Source organism: Bombus vancouverensis, chromosome 8, assembly GCF_051014615.1.
Source record: "Bombus vancouverensis nearcticus chromosome 8, iyBomVanc1_principal, whole genome shotgun sequence".
NCBI classification, from domain to species: domain Eukaryota; kingdom Metazoa; phylum Arthropoda; class Insecta; order Hymenoptera; family Apidae; genus Bombus; species Bombus vancouverensis.
Genome location: NC_134918.1, coordinates 9,190,232 through 9,217,070, shown reverse-complemented (window position 1 = coordinate 9,217,070; position 26,839 = coordinate 9,190,232). Strand labels below are relative to the sequence as shown.

The following is a 26,839-nucleotide window of genomic DNA, read 5'->3' as shown; positions in this document are numbered from 1 at the left end:
CCTTGACGGCATTGGACGAGTCGTCCCATCGGCGAGGAGGACGACACGGAGGACTAAAAAGCCCTCGTTCTCTCGTCGAGGAGGAAATATAATATACAATTCAATAAACTCTCGAAGGGGGAAAAGCGCGCTTATCGAGAGGACGAGCTCGAGCATTAATTTGCAAAGACGGCGGCAGCGGCGCGCGCTCCTCGAACGTTCGAGGGTTCGTTCTCTCGTTCGGCTTTCCATTCGCCGGCTTGACGACGTATCGCCGAATTCGAGTGGCCCTTCAACGTCCTCTCGCGCGACGAGTCTCATCCCTTCTTGTCCCTTCTCCCTTCTCTCTTTTCCTCTTCCTAACAGTCGAGCAGAGAAGAGAATTAGTTCAATCTAGGCACGGCGCGAGGCTCGCAAGGTCGCATAGCCTCAACCCCACCGAGGTTTCAACTCTCGCGGCGGCGATCGATACCTCGTCGAGTGGTTGTCTCTTATCAGTCGGTGCTTACCATGAGTGCGGCGGTATCGCGCATCGATCTGACAGCGAGTAATAGTCCTGGATCGAGAGGCTCCCGCTCCATCCAAGTCAGCACCCTCGACAGTAGACCGACGGTCTCTTCCGCGGTCGGCTCGTCTTCATCCTCCTCCTCTTCCTCGTCCTCCTCGTCGTCTGTCCCTTGTTGCTTCCCGCCCTCGTAATCGGCCCACTTCTCTTCCGCCTCGATCTTCACCCCGCGGCAATGATCCTCCTCCAACTCCTTCTTCCTGACGCACCAAGCTTCGCTGCTCTCGTCGTCGAGGATCCATTTGCTCAGTTCGTCGTCGCTGACCTCCAGACCCACTTCCCGAGCGACGTTCTGCAGCTCGACTAGAAGCATCCTGTCTTCCTCTTGATCAGACGCGTGTATCCGAGACGATAAAGTGAGGCCGATGATGTTGTTCGAACAACCGATCGAGGGGTCATCGCGATCTCGCGGCAGGATCCAACTTCTTGCGAAGGTTTCTGACCTGACGCTGAGCCATGCTCTGTGCAGATCGGCGAAAGCTTCCTTCAACGTGAATCTCTTTAAATACGTGGTTAAAGTATCTGTTTCTTTATTAGGATTGGAGATTTTCCGATGGACTCCGTAGCAGGCTCTGGAAAGAACACCCGTTGCCAGTCTGACTCTTAACTCTCTAATTACGATCCTCATTTCGAGGCAATCTTTCGGTACCACGAACAACCTGACTAATCCATCCGCAGCCACGCAGTCAGCCTCTTGTGGCAAATAATCCGCGGTCTCAGCGACCAACACAGCTCCGTCGGGATGCATGGCCATCGCCGTCACGGCAAACTCTCGATGGAACCACCAGAGGAACAGATCCACCGTGAGAGAACCCCTGCCACCACCAGCGTAGATCACAGGCTGGCTGAGCATGTTGACTCGTCTGAGGCAACGTGGCCGCCAATGGCGACCGGTTACCAGCAGTCGCGTCCTGTGGTGGCCCTCGTGATCCGCCGCCCCCACCACCCACACCCTCTCGGAATCGCCAGCTGTGGAGGTGGCGCGACGTCGTCCAGGCAGGTCCCGCCAATCCAGGAAGGACACATGTGCGAGGTAGATTCTACTACGGTCGTAGCTTTCCAGAGCGTTCCTCAGGCTCTCTATAACGGACGAATGAGTGACCGGAGGGCAGCCTCTTATATTAGCTTGCGTGAACTGCTCCGTGACCTTGTCGGAAGTCGTGGAGACAGAAGAGGAGAACGGCGAGGAAGAGGAGACCGTCGAAGAAGTAGGAACACAAGTAGACAACGTTGATGGCGTAGCAACCGCAGATTTCTCCGTTATCACCTCTCTAACACTTCGTGACCTGATGAAACACTGTCTCTCCTGTTTCCTTTTTCTGATTCTATCTTGATGTGACTCGTTACCGTACCTTCCAGAATCCACCGTATTTGCTTCTTCGTTCGTTCGATCATTTCCTCGATCGTTATCTTTGCTTGAATTATTCTCCCGAGAGATAGCTCCGGTAGACGTAGACGAGGTGGAGTGTGCCGGCGATGAGATGCTCGACGGAGGCGAGATAGACCTTCTAGACGACGCGTCCGTGAAGGAGGACGCAGCTGGCGAAGACAGAGACGTGGACGAAGATACCGTACCATCGCCTTGATTGGGATCATCCTCGGTAGTAGCGATCCGCTCGCGGCGGCGTTGTCTGCTGGTCGGCCATCGTTGCACCAGGGTGCCGTTTTCACGGGGCTCGAGGCCACTCTCCAGGGGCTGGCGCATGCGCGCCGCCCACGACGATCGACCCTCGCACGCTGCCACCGCAGACTTGCTCGTTCTGGTCGTCGTTGTCGTCGTCGTTGTCGTCGTTGTTGTCGTCGTGGTACCTTCATTCTGAGACTGGCCACTTTTAACGGTTTTCTCTTCTTCGTCAGCCACGTCCGTTGCCTGTCCTGTTTCTACCTCGGCTTGTCGACGTTGCTGGTCATGATGATGATGGTTTGGCTGATGACTATTAGCGCCACGTATAGCGATAGACCTCGATTTGGAGGTCGACCTGGCGTTGAGGCGCGTGCACTTGCTGCCACGGGGCGACATCGTCCACGGCGGAAGCGTTCCCGCGGCGGAGGAATCTCCTGGCCAGCGGTGGCCTGCGAATCCCACGGATTCGGTGAGCGTTGGCGCGCGCGCGACCGTTCATCCACGGCGTGCCGGCTTCGCCTACCAAGCGATGACTGAGCGAGCGGCCGCGACGCAGCCGTCAAAGGCCGGAGCGGGAACTAGAAGGCTTTGATGTACCGCCGCCCCGGCGCGCACAAAGCGAAAGCGGCCCCGGCTCGTTGGTTGGCATGCCACGGGGGCGGGGGCGGATAGAGCGAGAGAACGGGAACACGGGCGAGCGCGCGCCACGGGTACCCAGTCAGAGAGAGAGTCGGAAAGAGAAAATCGGTGCGAGAGCAGGAGAGAGAGGTACAGCAGTGCCGACAGGAGGAACTGGGCGGCAGGAGGAGGATGAAGGAGGGAATACTCGCAAGCAGTTGCGAGACAGAGACGGAATACACCGCCGGATGTACAGTCACCAAGTGCTTCGGAGAAGGTTTAATATCTCTCTCTCGCTCTCTCTCTCTCTCTCTCTCTCTCTCTCTCTGGTGATAAAGATAAAACAGCCAGCGGAATTAGCGTATCGAGTCGCGGTGCTCATTGATCTCATGGTGACATCGTTTATACATATTGCTTCTTTATCTTTCTCTCTAATTTCGTAGGTTGCAGTTTGGAATTATATATAGATTGGTGTTTGTAATGTTTGCGGTTTCAGGTTTGTTTGTAGATTGTGATTTTTATTTCACACTGTCGTTATTTCATTGTACGTACGTATTTCTGACGAGGTGTACATGAAAGAGATTTCCATGATAAGCGAGAAAGGTACATACGTGTTTAACGATGCGAGGATGATAAGTTAGGTGAGGTTAGTTCGAGGATTTGGTGATGTATAGGTGGATGAACGTGAATAGTAATCGATGACCTATTTTAGAATCTTCTTAGGCGAAATTCTGTTGTCGGTGGAGTTTCATCTGCTTCCGACTTTGGTAGATTGGTAGAACGTATTTATGAAATCGTAGAAAGCATGTTCAAAAGACGTTTAAAACAATTGACGTTATCATAGGACTTCGACAGAGGAACTGGCAATTGAATTTTAATTTGAAGAGTACGTCTCGATGAGGACTCTATAGGATTTGGAGAAATTCATCTTCGTATCTGTTGAAGTGGGTCTCACTTCTAGGAAAACTCTACATCTTCTCCAGTGTTTAGTTTTTCTTAGTCCTGCGAAAGCTACAACTAGCGACGAACGCGACGCGTTCGTTGGCCCTGGCACAACGGTTCTCTTTCCAGCGGCTTCTTTGGTCTCTATTGTAGTACCGCGGAAAGATCGCCGACATACACACAATGTCGACGATAAAGCGCAAGTGTCGACAAGCCGAAAGGGCCGGAAGACTTCAATAGGCCTAACGACCATCGATATATTTTCGGCACCGCAGTCGTTGGTCGTCAGTTAGCCACCGGAGAGTCAAGTGTCGAGAGTCGTTAATCGACGGTCGAGAGTTGTCGCAATCATATTACATTACCGCATTAAGTTCACGTTAAATAATTATCGTTTTCCACTGTAATAAATCCATCTATCAATAAATTACCATATTAGGATACAGATCACTAGAAATCCTAATTTCTAATATTTCTGAACAAAGAAATCCTATAATACATTCATCCACGCATTTCCTCTCTCTATTGCGAGATAAAACCTCAACAGTATCTAGAGAATTAATCGTAATAATCTACTTTTCCCATTTCGTTCATCATCGTACAATGACATACTCGTGATTATTCGCTGCTTATAAAGAGATCTCGAATTACCTTCTAGCGATAATGAAGACTCGACAAAGATGGAAGAAACTGCGGAGATCCTAACCTATCTTTTTGAGTGATACTTGACTCGGAAAATGGTCGTACTAGTAGGTTCACGACTAACAAGTATTCAACGATGATATTATATACGCCAATAAAAATTATACTTAAACCTTCTAATCTTGGAACAACCTTTCAATTTGATATCTAATAACTGACTTTTTACATTCGCACGAACATACCCTTTCGAGTACAATTTGACAATAAAATCTCGTTATATTTTCAAACTATAATACAAATCCTACGTACTTCATAATGTATACATGTTAAATTCTATCGGTAATCGTTTCGTTAAAACGTTCCACATTGTCAACAAGCACTCGTATCGAAAACCTTAAATAAAAAGAAAAGAAGAAAATTCGTGGAGAGATAATAAATTGCAACAAACCAATAAACACTATCTGTTATCGAGAAAAGTGCACGGTTAAGCCTGTATAAATGCTCTCGACGATCGCAGAGCGTGCACAAGGGGTGAGTGTACCCGTCTGCGTGTCGCAGAACGTAGTTACCGGAATAGACGTTCCCCTTGGAAAGGGGGTTGATCGAGCGAGCCACGTTTATCGGTGCTCCAATTTGCACGGCAGAGAGGTAGACTCTCGCGAGGCTTTTTTTTCGTAACTGGAGCGAAAGATCATCGCACCGAGCTATTCGAGACCGCATATTGTCCGATGCTTCGTTTTCAGGGGAACAAGACGCGACCGGTCAGACATTCGCTTTAGGAACTCTCCATATCGAACTTCGTTTTTATTAAATTCTGGCTTCATTCTTTTCTTTTTTTGAAGATTTTTAGTACTTGGTGTTTGACTTTTTATAGGTTGAATCCTTTATTATTTACTTTAATTACTTTTTAATTTAATTTACTTAATTACGCGGTTAATTACTTTTTTCATATGTTACGTTTATCTTTATTAAGATATTAGAACCTTGATAATTAGAGTATGAATTTTCATCCAAACTTGTATGTACAGAGTTTTAATTTTTATATATTGTTATAATGAGAAGCTTATTTCGCGGATTTTACATATTTTTGCATATTTAAATTTCTAATAATAATTTCATAAAGATTCATGGTTCATTAATGACATTTAAAGATATTATTTTCATGCAGTTGTATATATATGCATTTGTCAGATGATGATGAGAACGATCTTAGAAATTGTAAAAAATGTTTTTACTTAATAGACGTGCAATTTCTATTTAAAACGTGGATACAATTTTTGTATTAGAAAATCCGAGCAATTGGGCAATTTGTTGGAAACACATATGTAGTACGTTTTTTTTACTACCTATCATTTTTATAATACCGCGAGCGTTTTTAATTTCGAGGGTGCCTCGACGGAAAAGTTAAGAGTATCAATTTCTATATTGAACGATTTTAATAAATATTGCCGCAAATATATGGAAGAGGGATTTTTTTATCTTCTTCTAAAAATGTACGCTACGGTTGAGGAACAGCTTTACTAAAATTTCAAACCGTGTTGGTTGGTAAAAATTGAATTCGAACGTAGACACTCGAAGCTAATGGAGCTTCAGGACGCCATCGAGCTTCGAGCCAACACTCGACGCGTCGTTATCGGCGTCGATTTCAATTAATCGTTTCACCAAAGTGAATAGATAGCGAACCGGGTGGATAGGTCACCTTTTTTCTGGCTTATAATCGGGCACTGTGATATTCCACATCGTCCGATCACCTTTTTCATCTATGTCTATCAAATTTCTCACAAATTCCTCCCTCAGATCGTAATTACAAAAAATTTTTCAGTCTTTATATCCATTTTCCATTCGTCATCAATTTCGTCAAATATTTCGTGAATTTTTTCCACACTATTATATCAATTCGCAAAATCTTCCAATTTCAACATCCAGCATCCCCAACGTGAAATTTTCGAACATTTTTTACATGTTTCTTAGCCATCAATTTCTTCAAACCATAAAACACAAGGCTTCCCAATATTCTCATTTAATTCCCAATTTTCCTAATTATATTTAATTCCAAATCACAAAATTTGCCAATTTCAATCCACCGCACTCATCAATTCCTTCCTAAAGTAATCAGTTCTCCATGTGAAAGTCTCAAAATATCTTCAATTTTCCTTCTACTAATACGAAAAACTTGCCCCTTGCGTCGTAGCTGCTAATCGCAAAATCTTCCAATTTCAATCCACGATTCTCACAAATTTTTCCCACAAATATTTTCTCGCAACTCGGTTCTTCAGATCGTAATCACAAAAAATTTCCAAATTTCCATTCGACTTGCCGATAGACGGTCCCCTCGCGTCATAACTGCTAATTACGAAATCTTCCAATTTCAACATCGCCATCCCCTGCGTCCTCGCCTCAATATCATCAACCAATATTCCAGGGAGCATAGGAGATTCTCTTTATCAACGATCTCGACCACGTGTCGTTCGTGCGATCGGCGTGGTAGCACGGCCCCCTATCGGCCACGCTAATTAGCCGAAGGCCGAAAAACTGTCGTCGCATGTACACTCGCTTCCTCGTTGTCCTCCGCGTGCGGGGAACACGGCAGCGGCTTAATATTGCAAATCGGATTTAGCCTTGGGCGCTGGTCGCGCATGATTATCGGCGTGTCGGCATTTCATAAACGCGTCCACATCAAACGCAGCTGGTCGGTCGATCGCGATAATATTTGTCACGTAGTTGCGGTGCGCGGCGGCGGCGTACGTATCGCGGATACAGGCTAATCGATCGGCCTTCCTCTCTGTAGCCCGGTCTGCTGGTATATGCGTGATTACTTTCCGGTACGCGTTGTCTCCTCCACGTCCGGAATTCGAGTCTCGCATGCCGCCGCGATCCGATCTAAAGCCCCGTCCATACGACACCTGACGGTCCCATTCATCCACGGAAAATCGAGATTCCCATAGCGTTGCAAACGATATGGACTCGAATCGCTGAAGGGAAAGATACGTTTACCGTGCGGGTGGAAAAGATCGGAGAGCTTGTTAAAATTTCCATAGGATTTTCATCTTGTCGAATGTGTGGAAAACATAGGAAGATCGAAGTTCGGAGACGCAGGATGTTGGAGTTGAAAGATCTCGTAAAAGTGGTCTGTACAAGTTTCTGACAATTTCCTAGAGGTAACCCTCGGTAAGTATGATTTTCTGGTATTTGTTATTTCTGAAGATCAATGAGATTTTTATAAAGTAGGAAATTACAGCCTTTCAGAAGCGGTATCGATCGTAATAATCTGCTGGGTTTCAGAATAATTTCGTCGAGTCTAAATTTTTAATTACTCCTCTAGACACGTTTTTATGATCTATACCAAGAAACAAATATAAATAAATTATAATAAAAGTATAAAAAGTTGTTAAATCTTAGGTGCGCAAGTTGTAGTATTGTGAAGTTTCGACAAGGTGTAACACAGCTTAATTATAACATACTTCGATAAAGTAATTTGTAAAGTATCTTGATACTTCGTGAGCTTTTTTATAAATGCGTCTGTAGTGTACTACTTAAAAAAAAAACAATTTTCTTAAAATGACCAAATTGACCAAAAGAATTTTGTTATGTTAGAAACTGCAGTTCGCCGTAGATCGGCGAATTTTCATTCTCTCTTCTCTGAGTTTATGACGAAAACTAGAATAAAAAGGATCGGAAGAACGATGACTCACGCAAAACAGAGCTTGCATAAATCTCGAAGACGAGAAGTGGTGTGTGGATGGCCCTTAAAGCTTAGACAGTGCGGCTAAAACCGCTTTGTTCGACACAGTAGATCCGGACCGTGCGTGGTACGGCATTAGTCGGCGCGGCTCTCCCACGGAAATCGTTCGACGCTTTTCATTCGTTCGATTGAACGCTGCGCATTTGAGCTGGCATTGTGCGCTAGTACAGCGTTTCAAAATCCTTCAGTTTGCAATCTTTCGAGTTTAATTTCGTTAGCGAACGAAAGTCTCAGATCAAATAAAAGAATATTTACTTTCTATCGATATACATCGCATTACACAATTCTTCTCTTACATATGTATCTACGTGATATTTTCAAATTTAAATTCCAATCAACTAACAGTTATGAGATAAAAAGATTAGGCAAAATATTGATTCTATTGAAAATATATGAAATGAAAGGAAAAAAACCTTCGTACGAAGATATGGATATTATAAGAAAAGAATGGATTTCATGTTGAATTATTTTTACTGATACGCTAAGTGAAGTGACGTTATCAATAAGGCACATATGTAAAAGATTCTCCTAAAGATTCTTCAAAGCACAAATTCGATTTCCTGTTAATAAATTCGCATTCTCTGGTCCAAATACCAACTATCGCTTAACTATCACAAAAACGAAAAAAGAAAAAAAAATAGATTCTTTAAAAAAACCCTGCAAGAATGCTATTGGAACCATTAGTCACGATCCACGACCGGTGTACACCGATATCACGTGAGCGAGAAGTCGCGCGTTTCACCGTCGAGAGAAAAAAAAAATAGCAACGATGAAAAGAGACAGAGAGAGAGAGAGAGAGAGAAAGAAAGAGTGAAAAAAGGGAAAAAATACGAGAGTGCCCCCGTGGTGTACAAGTGTCCACACCCCAGGAAGGAAACTGGCCGTACCCGTTTCTCCTGCCGCGATTTTAAGTCAAGCGGGGAAAGTGTACCGAATCACCGAACGATACAACACGCGAGTTGTGTTCGTCGGCGAGTGGCGACGCGTTTTCTTTACACAGAAACTTCGATGCACAGGCGCCGCGTAACTTTTAATTGGGTTATCTGTGCCGGAACGCCGTCAATCCGCGCGGTTATAGGCCTGATATAGAGAGCTTTTCCATGTACCGCCAGTGACCCGAGCGGAACCGCGTTTTAAAGACGATAATCGCGTATCTACACGCCCTTTTTCCACTCCCTCCATTGTGACACCGCGCGCGTGTATCGACAGAGAGAAATTAATGACACGGTCTTTCGCAATAGCGATAACGTTCCGCTGGCAAAAGAAATATGTATATCGCAGAGTGAAACGTACGGAGGAACGTTTGTGAAAGAATAATGGAGAATTGTCGCGAGATATTGCTTGCCTCTGTTTCAGCGACAGCCTGTTTTTAGCCTGTTACGCTCTATGAGTCATTTCTTAATACTATTCTGTGTTTCTTTATCAGTAGTTTTTCAGATCGAGGAATGTAAGAAAGAATCGTTGTTTAATCTTCTTTTTTTAAATATTAAGAGTTTCCTTGCTTATCGAAACAAGAATAAACCACAGATAACTTAACTAATCAGTCTTGTTAGTTCTAACTATCTCTTAATCTAATCAATATCTGCTTACAATTTACCGACCATTAGCAATTAAAAGATCGAACTAACGTCCTTCGAGAAAATTTCAAAATAATTCGAAATTAATTCAATCTGACTAATCAATCTTGTTAGACCTAACTAATTCTAAATCTAACAGGCATTCATTTACGGTTTACCAATCAGCTATCATAAAGAAATAGGACGAAATATCTCGAGCAGGCAAAGTAATTCTAAGAGGAAAACATAGGTATTCCAGCAATAAAGATTCCATCTCGTTTCTCTTCCTTTTCCGCGTCGTAGTAGTCGCGAACCGAATAAGAGTTTACCACCGATTTAACCCCCTCGGAAGCGGTGTTTCCCTTTCGTGGAAAGAAATCGCGAGATACTCGCGACTCCTCCATCCGGAAGATCGAATACGAGCGTCGTTCAGCCTCTTACGCGGCGTCAATTCGATTCACCCTATTTCAGATAGAAAAAGCGTCGGAGGAGCAGCCGTGTTCTCCACCCCTCCCTTCCATCCACGTAACATCGTAAGAAACTGCTTCGGCGACGTTAAGAGGGTTGTCGCTTTTGGGAGCTACAGCCTGACGCGGGGAGAAACTCACGCACGCTCTTCTCCCTTCTCCCTTCTTCTTTTTCCTTTTTCCCTCTTCCTTCACGTGTTTCTTCCGCAGTTGACACGCACGTGGAAATTCGATTCGCTCGGCTGCACCAGAGCAGCCGCGTAGGTGCAACACGCGACACGTCGGAGAAATTACGAACACGCGCACGCAACAACGTTTCTCAGTTTTTTTGCTTGGGGGAAATTTATGGTCCGATGAAAGGGTTTGCTGCAGGATTTATTTGCGCTCCGTTAAGGGCTGGTAATTATTAACCCTTAACGCTTGATCATTTTCGTTAGATTATCGTGAAGTATAGGGTGAACGGAACTGTGCGAGCAAAGGAACCTTTTACGTGCAGCCAGGCTCTCGTTTTTCATGGCGTAAGGACCTTTCGACATTAAACGGTTAACTAAGAATTATGGTTTGGTACATCTTTCAGAGAATAAATAAAAATTGGATATTAGGATTGGCGTAATGTTCAATTTCTTGTAATAGGTTTCCCGATTTTTGTTTACGAGTAATTTTCACTGAATTCGTATCTTTGATGTTATTATATTGTACCAAAAATAAGATCTCATTTGATCGTCCGCAGTATTTCAATTTACAGTACAAGACTAATCTTGTCTGTCTATATGCAATTCATTCTACTGATTTTTGGACTGCGGACGTTTATAAACCTGTAAAAAATTTCTGCAACACGTACAGACTACACAATATGTATAAGTATACGGAATGAAGAGATTAAAACGAACCACTATAAAAATATGAATTTTCATAAACATCCATAATCTGCTATTTGCATTGGACACGATAAAAGACATTTCGATATACGGGTCCATATTTCTCAGTTTAAAATCCCCCTCAATTTTCTATCCCGCTTTAACACATTTAAAAAATATGTACAGCCATTTAATTTCAATAACACATTTATCATAATTACATAAGAATTCTTCCCACCTGCACATCGATAATTTCTCTTACTATCCGGCAAAGCCACAAATATGTCATAAATGATTTCCTATTATACCCAAATATACATGATGTATCTAAAAATTCTATAGGATCTCCTAAAAATTATGAAAGACGACAGTTCGCGAAATATCGGACGAGATCTGTCTCGCTCTGCATTCGTCGCACGAGTTAACAATCCCAATTTGCCCTTCCGACTTTCCTTTCCCCGATTACCTGCGCGCCCCGCTTCCGGTCGGCTCGGCGTTCGCTTACGTCCCCGAACTGCGCATCGTCGTCCCATCGAGGGAAGCGGGATCGACCACGTTGAAATTCTCACGTTCACCCTCCGCGGGCGGCACAACCGCCCCCGCAGGGGCGGTCGCGCGCGCGCGCGCGTCCGCTCTATCTCACTCCCACTCGATCGATAATATTTTCTCAATACAGCGCGAACACGTCACCACGGACAAGGACGATAATATTATACCAAGCGAAGAACGTGGCGTCCGCTTGCACTCTCTCCGTTATTTCCTCTTCTACTCGCTTCTCGTCTAACCCTGCCTCTACCTCTTTCGTTTAACCGGACACAAGTTGGGACACGGGGTTGGAAGCTGAAATTGGCCCGTGGAAGGTGGTGGCTGGTTCTCGTACGGCGAGTATGCATGAATTATTCGAGATACGGTAATCCGGTTGGCTTCCAGAGGAGCCGACATCCTCCCTCGACCTTCCTTTTCCTCTCTCCTATTTCCCTACGCTGTTGCACACACGATCGTGGCGAAGTCGTGTCGCCGTGTCGTCGACTATGACGACGACGACGACGACGACGACGACGACGACGTTCTTCTCCTCTCCTCGCTTCTTCCCTGCGCGAAACGAGGCTAGTAGAAGGGCGAAGAAGAGCGAGGCGTGCAAGGGGGGTTGGACCGAGCATAGTGGAAGCCTGCTTCGACGAGCAGGGTGGCCGAGGAGGGTAGCGAAGCGAGGAAGCGCGACCGTAGGAGGATGGTGGAAGAGATTACTTCTCTTTCTCGCTCCGTATATATCTCTTTATCTATCGTTGGTAGCCGTGGTGGCACGAGGAGAAGCTGTTCTGCAGAAACGACAGAAGGGACGAGGAAGAGGGGGTTGCCGTGAATGGAGCCGCGGAGCACGGAGGAGGCGGAGGCCAACCCCAAGCTGGGGTTGCCGGGGCAACGCGGGAGGCGTAGGCGCTCTGGGGGCAGGGAGGAAGGGTTCTCTCCCTCGTTCGTTCGGTCGACCAGGGCCATGCCACGAGGGTTGCAGAGGAGTGGGTTCCTCTGCCGAGCAGCGAGACCGTGTTCGTCGCGGGGGTGGTTATATGCTCGAGAAGAGAGAAAGGGAAGGAGAAAGAGATAAAATCTGTGGTGGGGGAGGAAGAGGAATCATCGAGAGCGGGGTGGAAGGACCGTTCCGTGGCGGACGACCACCACGTTCATGGGTAATACGACCGGCGGACGTCGTACTCTTGCTGTAGTTATACTTTAAACCGTGCATTATCTTGTCTTCTTCCATTTGGTTATATGATCCTCTTCCTTGTTTGTTACAAGAGTTACTAGTCGCGTGTGTGTCTTTTACCCCTATATGCTTTCGAGTATTTATCTCTCGATGGTTATTTGCATCAACGGCGTGGCGTACCTTGCGATTCCTTGTTCAAACCCTTGCGCGAAGATCGATCTCGCCACTGTTCTGTCATGAAACTTCCCTCTCGCTCTTGTTCATGCTCTTTCGCGGCGTTGGTGTTTAGAGTTAAAACAATCGGTCTTGTAATTTCCTCTTTGTCCTTGCGACACGTCGCGTATACACCATTTTCGTCTCCTATGGAATCTCACGATGATAGGTCGTCCCTTAAAAGATGATTTTAAACGAGAGAAGAAAGGACGGCTGATAAGTTCGTTGATCGGAGTTAAACGTCGAAACGATGGAATTATCGTCGGAAAAACCGGGCCACTGGCAAATATTGGGCGAGATTGCGTTTTTTCGCGCCCGCGAAATTACGCCGCCGTTCCGGTCGGCGCGTCGAAAAACACAACAATTATTTAACAGTAAATTCGCGCGCGGGGCTTTTTCAATTAAACGTCCGCGTCGGACCCTTTAATAAATTCGCGAAAAATGCAGTCCGCTCTGTAAATTCGGTAAAAATAAATCATTAACCGACGCGCTTCGAAATTCTGTTCCATCCGCCGACGCGTTCCATCGTCCGATTCCGTGTCTCGATGTCACCAACCCCTCTCCCTCTGTTACGATTCGCAGGCTCTGGAACGTAGAGCTTCTCGTTCCGGAGGATTTTGCAAAAACAACACAGACGGGCGCGCGTGTGTGCCGCCCTCGCCGTTTCCCCGCTGTGATTTTCCCTTCGAATATCGATTGAACCGTTGCCACCGAAAAATAAAGGGAGAAGAATAACAAAAAAAAAAAGAAGGGAGAGAGAGAAGAAAAAAAAATATTGGAAAGGGGATACAAATTTCTGGTTTCACCGTGGAACCAGTTACCCAGAAAGGATTAATCGTACGTCCACCTGTGGCCGCTGTGCGTTCATCGCGTATCATATTTGTGCTTGTGTGACAATTCGTTCCTCCCTCTGTGTGGATATCATGAATTGCTGCAGATAAATCGATGCGAGTTTCTAAGTTTTGATTCGTTGCGTGGATATCTGGACTTTTTGTGTACTTTTTTCACATAAATGACATAAATATAGAAAATTACACGCAATATTGTAAACACATGTACATTCACATATTATGAATCCCTACATTTTTATGAATTAACAATAAAACATATTTATGTAGAATTATACGCGTTTGCTAGCGCAATAACGTATAAAGTTCAGAAATATGTGGATCCCTTTTTTATGGTTCTACTTTCTCTCTAAATCTTTCTACTTAGAAATGAGAAATCATAATTTAATACGATTTAAAGTTTGGTAAATGCGATCGAAATGCAATTCGACTGTACTTTAAAATTACAATTTAAATTACACGTGAATTGTAGCGGTGCATATCGATTGCAAAATCTGATTACATTTCCTGTGGAAAAATAAAAAAAGGAAAAAAGGAAAAAGAAACTGGAGTGATATTAAAGTCTGGGGAAGTAATAACGCAACGAATGTTTTCCCTCTTCGTTCGACTACTGTATATCTTGGGAAATAATTGAGCGTGCGCATTTAAACCGAGCATACCGTATATGGCCGGCGTTGCATCGGTGTTTCACATTTTTCCTCTTTCTTACTCTTTTTTCTCATTCCCTCTATTTCTCTCTTCCTTCTTTTCCTTTTTTTTTTTTTTTTTTGAGTCGACGACTATCTGAACACGGTTCTCGCGTGTTCAGCTTCCTAGTTACGGCCCACATATTTACCGACGTATTCGACTGCACACGGTCCATCCATGTACGCCCACCCACGCACCTCCCTACTTGTATATGCATCCAACTATCTGCCCCTTCTTACGCCATCTTTCCTCCTAGACGACGAATCGAATAATTTTTAGAGATAAATCCTGAATCTCATATGAATTCTGAATTTACCAATATATTCTTTAGATTCTTTCGAAACTAATTGCAATTATCGAGTAATTTTTCTATACTAACGTTATTTTCATTTTTGGTTACCTCGCAGAATTTCTGTTTTATAGGTATTAATTTGAAAATTCATATTTTGTTCTTGATATGAAAAAGTATAAAAAAATATATGTAAAATCTAAAGTCAAATGTATTGTCATACAAAATTAAAAGTTTCATAAAACTATGAAAATGCACGAACATTCTTAGTCTAATAATCGATCTATTTATTCTATCATCTATTATATCAAAACTTGAAACGTCCTCGTGGCCCATTTTCCGCTCGCAGGGTACAGTTTTCCTAAACCTTTGTTCTAACCCCTCGAACGAAACAATACTCGTCTTTTCTCAGCTTTCTCCTTGTATTTCCAGCCAGACGTTGTCGTTTCTTCTTCAATTTCTTTCTTTGCCCTGCTTCTATGTTTAATTTTTTACAGATACCTCCATCTCAACTTGCATAATTATTTCACTAACGTTCTTCGTCGCTAATATACGATACAGATATATACAATTATTGCTAACATCTTTTGTAAAATGTATTTAACGCTTTTTAATTCAACGAGTATTATGATCAGACATCGAATGGCGGATGGTGCAGCCATCTCGAGCATCTTCGTTTCCGGTATCGAATGTTCTCTCGCATTTCGAAGCAGCGTGCTCGCGTTGCACGATTACCGATTCGATCCTGCGACGAGATTCTTTTCGAATTTTGATTGCAAACATGTTTCCTCGTCCCCGCTTTGGATTCGGTTACTCTCCGGCTACGGTAATTCTAGAGGTTTGCAACCTGCCACTGGTCTCCTCGCGCATGATAATGATCGATAGCCTCGTCTAGCAGATCAGCTTGATAGCATGTGATATTTGGAAAGCGGTTATTCCGAGTTTGATGAACATCATACTGCACTGCATCGTTTTGAAATGATATTTCGTGGAATTTATAAGTTGGAGTGGAGTTAGTTTCGAGTTTGAAAATTGGCAGGAGAATCTATATAGGTAAAAGTTTCTTTGATGTAAAATAAATTTGTTCTATAATTTTGCCAATACTGGATAAATATTTCGATGTTATTTCATCATTAAATTATTTATAGCTTTACTATACAGTTGTTGATTATTGTTTGAGCAAATTTTGCTAAATGTCTGTTTAACATGATCTAAAAACGTTTCAACGTTTTATAAAGATTTTTAAAATAAAGTCGAAATTACAGATATCAACGATGTTTCCTATTTTCCTGAAACTTAGAAAATGTTCAATTATACTAAAATTAAAATTGAACTGAGTAGCGGAGTTAACAGTGGAACGTGCAACGTGTGTAATGTGCATACATTAAATTTCACAACGTACAGATAATTATAATTGAAACGGTACGACGAAACTAAACAGGTACACATAATCGCGCTCCAATCTGAGTAAAAGCCAAAATTAATTTTCCCAAAAGCACTTACCATTTCTAATTGCAACAACAACAAATCTCACTCAATATTTTCACAAGATCAATGACTCTAAATTTAAATAAAAATCTCTGAGGAACTCGCAGACGTTAGCAATAATAAACTACCTAGATAAAATAAAGCTAAGATATTTACCAATCTCAAAAAGGTCAAAAGTTGAAAGCACCTATGCCCAATTGGAGGAACAACAAATCTCAAATCCGTCACTTCGACAAGTTTGCTAGTTTTAGAATGATATAACATTTCTGAGAAAGTAGCCAGATGTTAGCAACGATAAAATACCTAGATAAAATATGACGATAAGATATTTCGATGCAAGAAACGAAGTTTCTCGAGTAATTAACCGTTTGATCTTCTAAAACAGTATTTCCAACTAAAACGCATCCCGTGTCGTTGCATCCGCACGCATCCTTCGCGTAGACGCACGCAAAGCGAACCAAGGATTAATTATCGTGTTCGCTTCCGCGTCGCATTCTTCGCGAGATCAATGGACGATTTCGGTGTCTTAACGGATCTATCCAACTGTGACGGGTTGAAAAAATCAATTCTGTCTTTCATTTTCTTATAGCCTAACATTTTGAAAATATGTTCACGAAGTGTCTTAAAGTCAAACCAAATTCAATTTGATTTTCAAAAAATATATAAAATCAATTATTCGCTATATTAGAAAACCACTATGTTTACTGAGACACATTTTTAGTACTAATTGTTTATTGAAGACCACTATTCACGCTGTACATTAATTTTTTACGCACTGTAATTTTGTAACAAATGTTTGTTGTAACTTTTACATAAAATTCCAGATTCTTTCGAACTCGAACGATACTCGAACAAATCTTCGATGTTAAACGTTCGATATATTTAATATATTTTTGTATATTTGTATATAATAGTTTAATATTTCTTTGAACCAGTATATATTTCTTTTTAATTAATTAATTAATTTATTTATTTATATATACGTGTACTATAGTACGCATAATGCAGAAGCAATTTACAATTCGACAGTTACTCTTGCACTTTCTTGGCAGAGAGCAGCTGGAACAACGAAACGAGGTAAAAGGCAGCGTCGTCGCGGTGGTAAACGTTTCGATGACGACGAACGAAGCTCGTTAATGAACGCGTATACCAGCCGATAATTTAAAGGAACCAAGGAAAATGGGTTGAAAGCACGGCCGCGGCCGAAAATCGAGCTTGTGATAGAGAGGAGAAAATTTCCCGGCGATGGATGAGTTACCGTGTTAGTTATTGTTCGTTAATTGCATTGTGTTTGTTTCGTCGTGGGAAGATCGTTTGACATTCTACCATTTTAGATCTCTTGCGAAAGTTTAGTTCGTTACGAGAAGATTCCTTGATATTCTGATAATTTGAAGATTTCCTAACGATAGCTTACACACTTTATTAATTTCATATACGATACTATATCATTTGTCAATTGGAATCTGTTAGTAGTGTCTGACACTCGCAGGTAATTCATTGCATCTTTAGAAATTTCATCCGAATAAACAAATTATATAATATTCGACAAAACATCGGAGAAGCAAATCTTGGTAATTTGAAGAAAAGTTTGTTCGACAGATTTAGAATCGTTTTATTTAACAAATGTATACAAATGACAATCGAGTAACACCTAACGTAAAATTCCAAGCCAAATTCCCTTTTATAATAATAATAATTATCACATAGTGTGCACCTGTATCCTTACATACACGAAATTCCATGCCCACCATTGGAAACAGAATTCGCGTGTTTCCACGATACGTTATGGCTTTTTTCGATAACAATGACGAGCGAAAAGGCTGTTTTCGTTCGCCACGAATTAAACGAGCGCGCCGCGTTCGCGCGTTTACCATTATTTCCGTCACGAGCGGCCGACGATTTAACCGCATTTTTCTCGCGTCGCGAAAAAACCTCGTTCTATACGGTGATTACGGACGACGAGGATATTCGTTAGCCCGTGGTACACGTCGGGAGCACATTCGAGCCATCGTGAAACCGGACGGGGGTTGCGGGACGCGTTAATCATTATGTCGGCAGTTGCAACGAGTAATCTTGTTTTCAATTTTTCCTCTTAAAAAAAAAAAAAAAAAAAAATAGATCCTCGCGATCACGATTCCGGTTTTCACTGCACACGTTCGCAGCAGTCCTGTTAATTGCAGGTGAAAACTGTCTTAATCCAACTCTTTCTATTTTATCTGCACGGTTTCTTATTCCATAAATTACTTTCAAATGCTATTCACAGTTTGAATATAGTTTTCCATATTCTTGTAATAAATAACGTACGTATTTGTTGAAATAAAGTTTCGAAACTCTACTGGAAATCGCCAGTCGACTTAAAATCCTCTTTGTAGTTCTACGTATGTGAAGGAGCAAATATTCTGTCGCGTTCAATTTCATTTAATTATTTGTTATCCTATATTAAACGTATCCTTTGCAATGAGATTTTGAATAATAGAAATCCTGTAATTTGGAAAAAGATCGAGACACGGCTATAAGGTCCACTTGCAAGTAGTTTCTCAAGCGTCGATTCAGTGAGACTTGAGGAGAATTTTGAAAAGAATTTCCTAATTTCGAATACAAGAAAAGGAGACTCGAAAATAGAAACTTTCAAAAAATCAGCTCGGTCTCCTCCCTATCTGTCACAATAGATCAATAAATAATCTAATATTTTCAATATCATTGAAATAAAAATTGAAATAAAATTCCTCGATATCCGGATTATTTTTACAATGAATATATCGATGAACAAGGCTGAATGTAAGCAATTATGGTTGCGAGCAACAGGCGAAGTTTGTGTTCGAGATAGAGAGACGCGCAAGTACAATCGCGACCAGAAACGGGGGTTGAAAGGGTCGTGTGCGAACAAGAAGCCGCACGTTTCTTCGTATTAAGCAGAATGCTAATTGGTCCGAGTGGCGTTTCACCTGGTCGCGTTTCCGCGTGCGTGCGGTCGCCACGCACCCGGAAGTGGTCAGACCTTATCTGCGCCGGCCGTGTCGCCAGCGCTGCACGTTAATAACGCTAATAATGCAATGCGAGTTAATTAATCGCCAGTGTGGGACTGTTTATCTTCGTCATTTCGACCATTGTTGAACGAACCTTCTTTATCAAAGACAGTAATCAACGAATTTATTTAATAGCACGCTGACTCCTTTACGAATTTTTTGTTTCTTATCCTAGCATCGAAATATTATTGGCACGATATTATATACTTTCCCTGAATAATTTCAGGACATCCTTTATTTCAATAAAATCTTAGTTTATATTTCTATTACTTTTCGGTTGTTCGCTGCCACGGAGAGAGAACTTGGCTTACATATTTCTAACACCCATTTAATCCCGCACAACACAGAAATCTTCGAAATCGATGCGAATCGACCCCATTTCCAAAATCTTATCCAACCTGCTGCCATTAACCTCTCCACCTGCGTTCTCAAAAAATCATCGAACAAAACAGATAAAACAATTTCAATCTTAATAAAACCTGGGAAGTTTCCCAAACTTCGAGTATCGAGTCCAATCTAGAAACTCAGAAACCACGATGTGAAGGCCGAACAAACCAAAGATAAGTTCTCTGTCGAGTTCCCACGTAGGAAGGTGGAAAACCGTGGAAAGAAACGTGGGCGAAAGCGAAACGTAGGAGGAAACTGGGAAAGACGACGAAGAGGGAGCGCGACGATGGAACGGACACGAGAAGAACGAGAGGGGAGATCGTAGACGAGACGGGGGTGGACCACGAACGAGCGAGTAAGATAGAAAGCTACGAACCAGAGGGGTTATCGATGGTGGCGGATAGTACGTCAGAGCCGGAGGCCGGCTGCGGGGGTCGACGTAGGGGATTCAAGTGGAAGCTGCGGCCAATCCGAAGGAATCGTCGCCATGGCTACCGGCGCCTGCGTCCAGACGTTCCTCACAAACGTAGAGCGGCGCCCTTACACACGTACAACCACCCTCTCTCGTATTTAAATATATCGGCCGCGTGTCTGTGAACCTATGGAATGTGCAAATACCTCCTGCATACATTCACACATACACGTATATACGAGCGATAATCCATATACCTATGTATTTAATGTATATAAACATATTTATATATAGAAGTGTGATACATGTTTGTGTGTACATACATCATTTGGGTCTTCTTATACGAGAAATATGCTTGTATATATATATAATATATATACGTGTCTGTACAGAGGTATCTACAAGAACATATATCTATATTATATATAGACATATATCAACAATAATCCATATGTATGTATGACCGCATGTGTACATACATACGGTTCGATTCTTGTTCCAGTATATCTGTATATATACATACCACTTATGTATCCTCTATGTACACGAAATTGCGTGTGTCGAACAAGGGGTGGTCATAAGTGGCCGTGTACGCGTGGTCCAGAGGATAGACAGGCGTTAATACGATTTATCTTTGTTTCTTTATGCCGATCCTCCGTATCGTTCTTCCTCTTTCAGTATTCTTCACTTTGTCCTTCCTCTTTTTCTTCTCTTGTTACACCCCCTCGTGCAGTATTTTTGTTCTCTGCGTCACCGAAGAGTAACAACCACTGTGAAATCTCCTCCCCCTTTAGGACGAGTATACTACGTCGTCTTTAACCCACTTTCCATTGCGACCGTTTGTACCTGGGGAGTCGTCAGCTAGCCTGAGTTTAGGCGGAGCATGCTAGAGAAGCAGCGCGGTTGAAGAGGCTGGTGGTCTAAAAAGAGCGATTCGAGAAGCAACGGCGAGTTTAAAAGTCATTTTTCCGGACACCCGGTGCATAAAGCTGCGTAAATAAAGTTATCGTCTTGGTCTTGTTTGCACGCCACTTAGGATCTAGCAACTTTCTCCCTTTGACGTGCCTCGATTCGACCCACCACCCCTTTCTCTGATGTTTTCCAGATTTATTCTCCGACTTTTATGCTTCGATCCAGCTATCCTATCCTCTAGCTTTTTCCCCCCGCCAACGGTGTTTTTCTTCTTTTTCTCTGTCTCTTTCCCCTTTCCTTTGGTTCCGTTCGACAGAAAAAGGGAAAAAGGAAGAAGATTGCGTCTTCCTCGATTTAGAACGTTGGAGTTTAATCGACGATCGCCAGCCGCGAGATGAAGAGACGCTCTTCCCTGTGATCTCTCCCCTTTCCACGGCGACTGCATCAGCGGCTGTTCGACGAACCGTGCCACGAGGAAGTACGATGGAACTTCGTTTAACCCACTTTCGCGGAGCCGTGGCCGCGAGTTATAACTGTGACAAACTTAAAACCAAAAGCCGGCAGCAGCTAGCTGTTGCTTCGCCGGCTGCTCTCTTCGCCTTCGTACGCTGCTCTCTTCACTTTCCTTTGCCGCGCTTCGTGCCTCTACTTCGGACAGGCGAAGTACAAAAGAAGCTATTCACGAGATGAAGTGGGAGGACAAGAGTACCTAAATTGCAGCCGCCGGGACTGAAACGTGCCCGATCGCAAACAGGAAGATTTCAATCGCGTTAAGTAGCTGTTTGCTTCTGTCTTTTGGCAACTTCGTATTGAAAATATCTTCTACGCTTCTTGATTTTCATAATCTCGATTAAACCTTTAAGTATTAGAGGATCGTTAATCCTTAGATACAAATTCTATTTCTGAGAGGAGTTTGAATTTTTATTTCATTGCATAACATAGTAGGGAATTTTTTAAACTTGCGATAAATAAACATATATAATTATATACAACAGCTACATTAGACTAATTTTTATACTACAGCGATTAGATAATCAAAATTTTCTAACTAACAAACTTACAACATAAATTGAAATCAATATTGTAACTTAAGTACCTGAAATTTCCATGAAATTCACGTATAATTATAAAATAATTACAAGGTTCCAAACTTGATGAGATCTTTCAGTGTCTTTAATTTTTGGAAAATATATACACTCGATAATATCTACAACCCGTTAAAAACTTTAATCCAAGGGAAGTTTTCGATACGTATAATTTTCATAACATTCATACGTTTAATAATATTTTCAAGTCATCGAACTTAATCGAAGCTTGAATCCAACAAGAGTTTTCTTTGTCCCTTTTATGCACCAAGCGAACAAAAGAGGATGTACGAAGTTTTAAACGACATCTATACGATATTATGAACGATCCAGAGATATTTTCCTTTGAATAAAAATTCAGGCCGGGATAACCGTTATATAATTTTCGCGTTTAGGGCTAGAAAGGATCCGCACAATGAGCATCGACTGCGCGTGCGTTGACGAGGGAGTGTCCGCCAACCCTCTTACGAAAGGGCTCTTTCCCCTAAATCTTCTCAGGCCGGCATTACGTAATTATATATTCCGTGAAAATGCAAGGGCAAAAGTAATGGCCCGTGCTCGCCTCGTTCCGGAATCGTTCGCTTCCACGGGACTCACGGGAACCTGTAATTTTCCGTTTTCCTCTCTTCCCGCGGCCTTCATCGCTTCTTTAATGGTTACGCTCCCTGCTGTTAATTAACATCGCAACAGGGCCCCGAATAGGACTCGCGTTTTCCTAAATGTTTCCTTTCATCGAGATGCCAGTGGTGATTATCAGAGATTTTTATCGAGCAATTGTTAGTTTGAATATGGTAGAATAATATCGAAACAGCGCGGTAAATACATGAAATGAATACGAATAAAATGGTAAATATAACAGGGAATTAATAACAGTAAATTATTAGGACGGTAAATAGCGAAATTGAAATTTCAGAGTGGAAGAGAATAAAATAGGATTATTGAAATTTTACCGACTGTCATTGATTTTTATTGAATAATTGTTTACTTTCAGCGTAGTACTATAAGTATTGGAATATAGCGTGATATGGAAATAACAAATAAATATGGAATAATAAATATTAAAATGATAAATATCGCAAGGTGGAAATTTTAGAGTGGAATAGAACAAAAATTAGAATTTTATAATAAGAAATTTAGGTAATGTGCAATATTTTATCTCGAATTTTCATCGAACTTATTATATTTGGGATTTTGAAATTGATTAAATGCTGTATTTAAAAAAGTACGATAAATAAAATAAGATTGTAAAAAAGTTAATTATACATCGTAAATGCAATTTCAATGAATAAAATTCATCTTAATTTGAAACTGTATTGAAATTACAACGATCGCGTTAGCGGATGTCAGGTTTGCGTAATTCTTCCGGTCCATTCGGTCATAAGTCAGGAACTATTTGCGTTCCGCGGAATCTGCCACTTCGAATTGCGAATCGCCCTAATTTCACCTGCTGATACAACTCTCACCGAGCCGCAGAATTCGCCACTACAGATCGCTCTAATTTTCCTCGCCACTGCAACTGATTTCACTGGGTTTCCCGGTTTGTTCATTTGATTGCAAGTAACCGTCACATGTTCCTGAATTTGCGTACCGCACACTGTGCGATATAAACCACGAACGTGCGATATGATTTATTTATTTAAAGGCATTTATTTTTGTAAATAATTCAGCGTTTGAATGAAAGCGTAGAAAAAAATTCCACTGCATGTTTTGTAACGGTTAACTTCGATTAAATTTTTAATTACAGGGAGAATATTGACAAACAGAATTTAAATCTAACGGATGTTAAACTAGTCGGTACTTTCATATTTTATTTTATATTTCATAATATTATTTTCCCCGTTACTTAATATTTCATCGTTCTATCAGATATGTAATTATCGTTTAATCTCTCAGAAATTTATTTTGACGAATCTATTTGTAGCGAAAAAAATTACATAAATAATATTCTAAATTGCAAAATAAATTTCAAGATATAATTTCTTAGTCACCGATATTCTGCAGTTTTCTATGATTTTATATGTAAATATGAATCAGCTTAAATTTAATTTGTCATCGATGAACAAAGAATACGAAGACTAATTCTCGTTCAGTTAAATTCTGTTCTCAACTTCTCATTAAAACAAGACGAATTAATCTCCTGAGGGATACCGACATGCATATGTACGTTTAATTTCTATCTAATTCAACCATAAACTCGAAAGATCCAAAGATCCAATCGTGTCAAGATATGACATTTATCTTATCAGATATGACAAAAATCATAATTTAAATAAATACAGCGAAATATAAGATATCTAATTCCATCCTTCTGGGATCTCGATAAAATCTCTGAAGGTATGAAATAGCCGCTTAAATTTCACGTTTTAAATCTCAATATTCCTTAATAATTCAGAATAATCGCGATAGATAAAGTAGAAAAAGTGGTACTTCCTGGAGAAATATAATGTTGTCGGTGCATCGAACGGAAAGTTTCAGAAAACTGGATGCTCTCCACTTTCACTTCGCTTCCTGTTCTAACCAACCCCGTGGCTGCTTGGCAACTTTGTACTTTATTTTATGACGGGACCCAGAGCGTGCATCGAAAGCAGTCGTAACCCTGAGGAAAAGTTACCTTGCGTTTAGCCCCGGCATGCACTTCGAGCGGATAAAGTATCCTTCGCTCTGTTTAAAGCGGAGATTTTTCTCGGTGCTTCCTCCTCTTTTCCTCTATTGCCATCATCTTATCTTTTATTTCTCGTAATTTCTACCATTTCCCCCTCTCCTTTCCTTTTTTTTGCAAAGAGACTATATAGGCAGTTAGAGTGGTTAATTCACGGGGAAATTGAGCGTGCACCGTGACACAAGTGGACGGTAATTAATTCGTTAAAAATGTCTGGTTCGGGGCTGACCAGATGCTAATTAAAATTTTGTCTCGGCTCAGCAGCTTGTTCGCCAATTTGCCGCGAGAATCAGCCGGAAACCTTTTAATTAGACCGACGATATTCGCGATAGAGTGGCCCCTTCATATTACGAATTACTGGGAAAATGGAGCTAGAATTCGAGATAGCCTCCGTGAAAAAAAAAAAAAAAAAGAAAAAGAAAAGAGAACGCCGATGCGCGTCGAATAATCCGCAGGAATTCGTTTTCAAATCTACAGCAACGTTACGATGATGAATGACTATATTTCAGTGGATTAGATAATATCTGTGATATTAATGTAACCGCGATGTGTTCGATTTTAAACGTCATTTGCATTCCTTCGACCACCCCTTTCCCGCCGCGTGTCACAAAAGGTACGCGTTAAATGTGCGATAAAAAAATAGAAAGAGAAATAAACGAAGGAGGAGACAGAGAAAGAGAGAGAGAGAGAGAGGGAGAGAGAGGGTAGGCGAAAAAGAGGCATTTCCGTATAATCCGCGGTTTCAAACGTAGAAAAAGCTTTTGATTCGGGGGCGGAGGTGGAGGTGGTTCGCTCACTTTGCTAAGTGTTCGGGAAAAAGTCGGCTGCCTTCGAGGGTGCAAACAGTTTATTTAATCTGAAAAACCTATTTGGGGGAATATAAGGGAGGCGATACGCGGGGGTTGATGAGCAAGAATGGCATCAAAGACCACGCACACAACCCCCAGCCACATCCATTTTCCCTTACCTTTTCTCGTCCATAACTTCTATTCTACTCTTCGCCTTTTCGACGCGGAAAGAAATGTTTTCGCAACGCGACGTTCCCGGCAGCGAGTGTTTTTCAGCGGCAGTTTTTCGGCGAAACGGAAGAGATTGTAAAGTGCAAAACAAGAACAAGTTGGAAAAGCGGCGGTTCTTCGCGTTTATTTCCTTCTTCCACCGGCGTGCTCGCGCGTCAAGCATAACCTTCTTTCTTCGTTCTCGTTTCAACAGAGGTTGTTTTTCTCGTTGAACGACTCGAATACGATATTATGAAGTTCGAGTTATTGACACACAAAACAAGAATAAAGCGTAAGATATAAACAGAAAAGACGAAGATTTTCTTGAAGGTTTTATATCGTCTTTTAATTTGTTTACGGAGAATACGAACGTTAATCGTGCAATGAAAACGAGAAAATTGCAAATTCGTATTGATCGAAAGTGGAGTCGAACAGTTCGCCTTCTGAAAGGTTGAAATAACAGAGGAAATTACGCACCAAAGATACACCTAAAATACACCATAAAAGCACGAAGAAAACGCCGACTTTAAAGCTATCCGTCTGCATACTGCAGCGATACGCGAATTATAATCGCAGGGGTAGCGCAAAGCGGTTTTTCCCGAGCGGCGGCAAACGCGCGCCGTTACTTCCCTTTTGTTTTCTAAACATCGCGTGTGCTGGTATTCGCCGTCGCGTGCACGCGGGAGAAAGTGCGTTTCAGCGGCGCCGGAAGCCAGGCGGCGCAAAAGAGAACGTTCTGCGGCGCGCGAGCGTCGAAAGACGGTTGAAGCGTGGAGGCAGAGCGGCAGCAAGAGGATCGACGGCGACGGTGTGTCCCGGATGCCGAGCAATCAGCCACCTCCACGGGCTGCCGCGTTTGATCTGCGAAATCGCGGCTCCTCGTAAACGAGGTTTCTGTCGCGTCGGTTTTAGATCTCTTCCACCTTTTTCTCCTCGCCGTTTTCCCTCGCGCGCAATTTCCCGTTACCTCTTTATTCCTCCTCCTTCATCCACACACACACACACACACATACCGTACACCCACTCCTTTTTCTTTCGTCGAAACTCGACTCGTAGCTTTTTTTCTCCGCTCCTGTTTCTCTCACTTTTCGTCACTTTCTCCGCGGTTTCTCCTATTCTTTGTCCAATCTCGCGCGTTTAG

At 42.3% G+C, this 26,839-nt stretch overlaps 1 protein-coding gene across 3 annotated transcripts in view; it reads right to left on the bottom strand.

Moving 5' to 3' along the window:
• LOC117162770 (protein pangolin, isoforms A/H/I/S) overlaps positions 1–26,839 on the bottom strand; it is a 283,283-nt gene that overhangs the window by 39,932 nt on the left and 216,512 nt on the right. Inside the window, exon 1 of one of the 3 annotated variants that reach the window (XM_076620449.1) lies at positions 489–2,588. The exons of the other annotated variants lie outside the window; for them this stretch is intronic. Within the exon in view, the coding sequence (XP_076476564.1) occupies positions 489–2,564 (2,076 nt within the window). The 5' untranslated portion in view covers positions 2,565–2,588. Of the gene's footprint in view, positions 1–488; positions 2,589–26,839 lie in introns of those variants that run through there. 3 annotated transcript variants of the gene reach the window in all.